Below are 6,161 nucleotides of genomic sequence, written 5' to 3'. Positions count from 1 at the left end.
GAGAAGAGAAGGGGATGGGGATCGGCTGATTTGGTGGAGGAGAGAAGAAGACGACCCCGAGAAGAAAGGATAAGGTGTGGGTGGTGGGTGGTCCCGTTAAAGACGCGTGGCGCGCGACGGGCACGGCTTAAATCGCGAGAAAATCAGTCGGTAGATTTTAATCGTTTTCCCTTCAGAAACGCCAATAACTGGCACTAAGGGCACCAAATACGATTTGGGGTGGTGATGCTAGTTTCTTAGAGTGCATCGATACAGCGCTTTCGCGCCACTAACTCCAACTGCCGCTCACGCCGGCGCGTCGTTGGCCAACCCAGCTATACCTTCACGCCCTCGCTCGCCGCAGAACGCTCACTCGCTCGCCTGGTTTAACCGTTGGACGAGTTGACTATTGACCAATCACTCGCTCGCCTGGTTACTTTTAGGGAAAGTTCAAGAATTATTTAATAAATAAACAAATGTTCGTGAGTTTAAAAAAATACACGATTTTTTAAAAGTTCGTAGCTTCAAAAAAATCACCAATTTTTTAAGAATATGTATGAACTCAAAAAAAGTTCCTGAATTTAAAAATATTCATAACTCAAAAAAAGGGCGTGTATTCGAAAAAAATTGGGATTTTTTTTAAAAAATCACGGGTTCAAAATTATTTTTGCAATAAATGGACTAAGTTAACAAATTTGACAAAAGTTTACGACTTCAATAAATATGCACAAACTCAAAAAAAATACGAATTTGAAAAAAGTCAAAGCTTCAGAAAAATGTTCACGAATTTGAAAATGGTTTATGGGTTTGAAAAAGTTCATGAATTTAGAAAAAGTTCGTGAAGTTGAAAATGTTTGCGATTTAAGGAAAAGGATACAAAATGGGAAATGGAAAAAAAGAGAAGGAACAAGAAAAAAGAAAAAAATAATGGAATTATTAAAAGATAAACGAGCCAAACAAAACAAAACAAAAACAAGTGGGGAAGCATCTAGGAGCTTCCAAAAATCAAAAGAGCAACCGCGCTCGTGAATACCTGGTTCGCGTTGTGTTTCTTTTTTTTTAGTGTTACTGCATACAACTAACGAAGGAAAAACATAAATGGGCCGTGCCCACGAGTGAGGAGTAGGATTTCAAACTACGACCAAGATGCCCTATGTCAGAAAATACACCGAAGATGGTTTCAGATTTAATCTATTCAGTCTCTCGCACATGGAAGAATGACCAGCTGACCGAACATTTGTTACTCAAAAAGAAAATTAAGTTACTCAAAAAAAACTGCCCGAACATTTCCTACCTTTTTATGTTGAAATAATAAAGTAAATTCCCATCATCTATGGTGTTCAACCGGACTTCTTGGCTTGACACTATGAGAAGACCGGTTCTTTTTCCGGTTGTGTTATAAACTGCTTGTGGAGACAAAACGGCAACGAGAGGCATGGCTGAGTGGAGAACCTGAAACCTCGTGTGTAGAGGAGGAGTGGAGTTGGAAGAAGCTTTGGCAAGTAAAGGTACCCCCCAAGCTCAGGACTTTGGCGTGGCGGCTGCCATGAGCTTCGCTGCCGACCAGGATAGAAAGAGCGATGAGGCACATGGCGACTTCTGTTGTGTGTTCGGTCTGCAACGCAGGTATTGACTCGTGGAGACATTCCCTATCTGAGTGCAACATGGCGAAGAGTGTCTGGTCATTGAGAGATGACGATGCTATCTTACCGCTCTACGAAGACGAGACAACAGACCCTAAGTTGCGGTTGTTTTCTCTTTGCAAGACCTTGACACAACAGTAGTTCATTGAGGTCCTCGTCACTTTGTGGGCGATCTGGTATGCGACACGGCTGTTATACATGAATGGGAATACCAGAGTACCCTTTCCACCCACCTGTTCATCATGTGATACTTGGAGGAGATCAATGTCGATCACTCACCGACTTGTCCTAAGGGTCTAGTCTTCAGCGGGGCTGATCAGTGGACTCCGCCACCGAGTGGTTTCTGCAAGATAAATGTTGACGCGGCTGTAGCAAAAGCATCGAGTAGAGGAGCGGTGACCGATGTTTGTCGCGACGATCAGGGTGTCTTTCATGGCGCTTCGGTGGTGATTTTTGAGGGCATCATAGAACCAGAGACGTTGGAGGCATTGGCATGTAGAGAAGCACGGGCGCTTGGCGGTGATCTGCACTTAAAAAAACTTCAGATATCACTTGACTGTCTGAGAGGCATCAGAGAGCTGCAGGCGACAACAAACTCCGGCGTTCATTGTATGATCATGAAGGCCCGGAAACTTCTTTTTCGCCATGTGATATATGCCATGAACGGTGTGCGTGTAATAAGGAGGCTCACAATTTAGCGAGATCCTGAGTTCCAGATTATTTCAATAATCGCCACCACAAAGTTCTCAGCGTCTAAAAAGAATGCATGCCTTCTTTCATGCAAAAAAAAAAGAGGTTGATCAACAGGTCCAAACCTCGCTGAATGCCAACTGCACATTTGCAAGGCCGTACTTTAAATCTTCAGTTCAGTCTCAGTCTTGCAGGAAGCACATTTGCAAGGTCATTGCAGAATCGCCTTCTCCCTGCAGCGACAGAAATAACCCCACAGGTTTCCTCAACAACAACAAAAGGTCAGAAAATTGAGCCAAGAACCCGTTCCACAAAAACACAAAAAGCTTATATATACATCTGAATTTCACAAGGAGCAATCCCGTTCCGATCTACATCAACACACACGCACACTGAGGAGCTGCACATCTGCAGCTTCTATATACACGGCAAATGACACCATATATACATATGCCAGTAGCAGGGTCGAGGTCCAGAATCAAAGTGGGACAAAATGAACGATGCGATACCAAATAATATCTACAAATGTTGTCGTAGATTGGTTAATAAGAATGAATGTGTCTTCTACGACGCGCAGCGCAGCTGGTCTTGTTCAGCATTGGCCTTGCTTTGCAATGAGTACAATTAGCCTTGAAACCTCCGGAAGGACAAACCCGTTCAGTGCTGCTTCAAAATTCGCTGCTCCTCTTTTTGTTCTTTTTCTATTTTCTCATTTTTTTGGGTTTTGATGTCTTCCTTCATCGATAATGATACTGAGCAATAATATATACAGCGTAGCTAACGGAGATTCCAGATATCAGTTCTGGAGGGAAGAAAGCCACTGTTCTACAAAATTCTTTCCATCTGTGGAGCGGAAAAGGGAAAGAAGAGTGTCAGAAAAATATCAGAAGCTGTAATGATGAAATATATGCACATGAGTAAACATTGCTAGCAACTAAAACTCATTTAAGATAAATGAATTACGATGAAAGACCTTCCACACAATCCAATACAATCGTAGATAATAAAAATGGCACAAGCAGGCAATGAAGTGGCTTTATCATGTTCAACACCAATCACACCTAGCACTCTAGAACCAATAAAATGCAGGAGTCGACTGGAGTAAATGGCAAATCAGAAACATGGTAAGCAATTGCAGTGCTATTATTCCGCAAAGACCGCATACTATCGTTGTAACAAATACAGTGCTGGTGTTGAATTGACTAAATAAGAGAACCAATAACAGGAAGCCATCAGCTCCCTATGATGCGGGTGTAATAAAGTAATATGTTTGGTGCCTTGTTTTTCTTGCGGGGATATTTGATGCCTTGTTTGATCAACATAAATATACAAAACATGATGCTGAAAGAAGAATGAAGGTTATAGAGTCGATTCACAAGTCGAAGTAGCACATTTTGACACAGCAAGCCCAAACCTCAACTACAGCACACAAAGTGGCAGAAGCCAACCAAAGCAAGTGGTATATGGCTACAAGTTTAACAACTGAAGAGGTCTTAACAGAGTAAGTTATAGATTGCCAAATTTTGGAGAAAAAATTAGTCAACGGATTCTATCATACATCCATGCCTCTAGGGTTATCTGGTGAAATAGTAAAGAGTTTTTAGTGATAAAACAACTATATTAAGTATTGCATATCTGCTGTTGAGCATAGGAATCTCAAACAAATATCTTCAAGCCCAAAGTACTAGAGCAAGCCACCAAACCCACCAATCAACAGCTCCAAACATGAAAATGGCATATGACCAGTAGTAGTTGTGCCCCATAAATGCTAGTACAACAGCAAGAGACACCAAGAACGAATCTTATCGGCTTATCCTGTTATAGGCTGAGTTCTGCCAGCTTAACACAAGCTGAATTTATTCCCAAACCATCAATGGATAACTGATAACTGAAAAGGTGCCAGACTTGTCAAAAATTGACTTCACAAAGTGAATGAACTGTTGCTAGTATATTATGAACAAGAGCAAATGATTATTTTTAATATCACATAGGACTTATGCTTTAATAAACTAATCAAACATGGCATGTTTTTCCCCCAATTCTGCGCAGATGTAAACACAAGAACTTGGTAGATCTTTCTGCAAACCACTCACCAGAGAGGCCGCCATCGGCGAGAGGGCCAGCGCCAAGGAACCGTCCCTGGGGCATCGCGGGCTGCTCGGCGCGGCCGTGGCGGTAGCAGGGGACGAGAACTGCGAAGGAGGTCTCCTGGTCACCGTCCGTCTGCATCTCCGGCGCCTGCGGCTCCAGCCAGCCGATGGACCAGTCGGAGTCGTCGGACTCTGACCCGGAAAGGCAACCGCCGCCGTCGGACGGCACGATGACCATGTCGTACTCCCTGTCGATCCTGGGCTCCCCGCGACTGCGCCGCTGGTTCTTGACCCTCCTCGGCCGCGTGCGGCGGCCGGCGGCGGCGGCGATAGCGTCAGCCTCACGGAACCCGGAGGGGAACTCCGGGAAGGAGGCGCCCGTCAAGGCGATGCCGGGGAGCTCGTGGTGGCCAACTCGCGCGGCGTTACCCGGCCAGAGCCAGTGTGTGAATCTTCCCAGCCCCATGGCCATGCCCCCCAAGAAAAATGCCTTGCTCCTTGCGAAGCTCCGGGATCGCTCCGATCAGATCAAAAGTTTCGGCAAAATCAAACGAAAACCGGTGTTCCCTGGATCTGCCAAGTTAAAACAAACACCTCAGAAAAAAGGAAAACCCAATCTATTTCTTGAAACAGACACAATGGGTAACTTTACGGCCACAGCAAAGCGCAGTAGCAAATAAAGGTGCCGCCTTTCGAAACTAAGCGCGGCGACCGCAGAAAATCCGCTCCAATTGGGAAGCTTTCTTGTTCTAGTCCACTGATTCGCGACGACGGGAAGCGACAGGCCCCATTAAAGGTAACCCGTCCAAAAAAATTTCCCAATCCAGGCGCTAAACCAACAGGATCAACACTGGGGGGCGATGATCCAAAATCTTAGCACAGGAAAACAAATCACCCAAAATTGAAAGGAAATCCTTGCCTGCTCGAAAACCGAGGCCCGGCAAGACCCCAAACGCAGCGAGAAGCGAAACCCCCGGCTCTCCAGGCTCTCGTCGATCAGTCGATCGCTCCCCGTGCCCGGATCCAGATTGTGATTAATAAAGAGGTCTGCGACTAGGAGCAACCACCACTGACCCGACGAGAGAGCGTGTGGCCACGGCACATATATAATCCGCTCGCCACGCCACGGACGGCCCGGATGGCCCCCGGCGCGACGTGTGAGTCGGATCCGGGCCGCCCGTCGGGTGGGCCAATCGCCGGGCACCGCGGCGGGATGACTTGTCGCGGGCGGCGGGTTCGTGAGGCGCAAGTTCTCGCTCTCGTGGGCTCCCCGGACACTTGTCGCCGGCTGGGGTTTTTCGCTTGGTCTCGCTTCGCGTCTTGGTGAATCTGCTCCACGGATGCATGTGGATGGGTTTCACGTCGCCATCGGGGACAGCCGCGTGAATGTACCTGGAATGGTTACACGTACTACGTATTGTAGCGGAGACTATTATTGGGATGAGGATCGAGTTCACGTTGAGGTGGCTGATTTATGTTGATGTGTGGCGTAATTCCCTGAACTTCGTATGTCGGCAGCCCGATTTTATGTCCCATTGAGGGTTAATGGTAATGTATTGAAATGTCCTTGGAGAACATGATTTTTGAAACCATGCTTGATCATACGTGCATCCGTAAGCTCCAGTGCACCGAATATGTTCCTTTGAGGGGTGGAACGTGTTTATAAAACAACGATATTCTTTGAAGGATACAAGTACATGATTGTGGCGCCGTCTTGTTGACCTTCCCTCCAAGTTACGGTTTCTCTCGCGCGACTACA

The 6,161-nt window shown here is 46.1% G+C and overlaps 1 protein-coding gene across 1 annotated transcript; it reads right to left on the bottom strand.

The window, feature by feature from the left end:
• Positions 1–2,618: 2,618 nt before the first annotated feature.
• LOC119301452 lies at positions 2,619–5,495 on the bottom strand. The gene is made up of 3 exons (XM_037578413.1): positions 5,322–5,495; positions 4,406–4,975; positions 2,619–3,155 (listed from the first exon to the last, which is right to left on the bottom strand). The coding sequence occupies exons 2-3, from the start codon at positions 4,872–4,874 to the stop codon at positions 3,109–3,111; spliced, it is 516 nt and encodes a 171-aa protein (XP_037434310.1). The 5' UTR covers positions 4,875–4,975; positions 5,322–5,495; the 3' UTR covers positions 2,619–3,108.
• Between the last annotated feature and the right edge of the window lie 666 nt (positions 5,496–6,161).

This window comes from Triticum dicoccoides, chromosome 5A (assembly GCF_002162155.2).
Source record: "Triticum dicoccoides isolate Atlit2015 ecotype Zavitan chromosome 5A, WEW_v2.0, whole genome shotgun sequence".
Lineage (NCBI taxonomy): Eukaryota > Viridiplantae > Streptophyta > Magnoliopsida > Poales > Poaceae > Triticum > Triticum dicoccoides.
The sequence above is the reverse complement of the archived record's forward strand: the minus strand, read 5'-3'. Positions and strand labels throughout refer to the sequence as shown.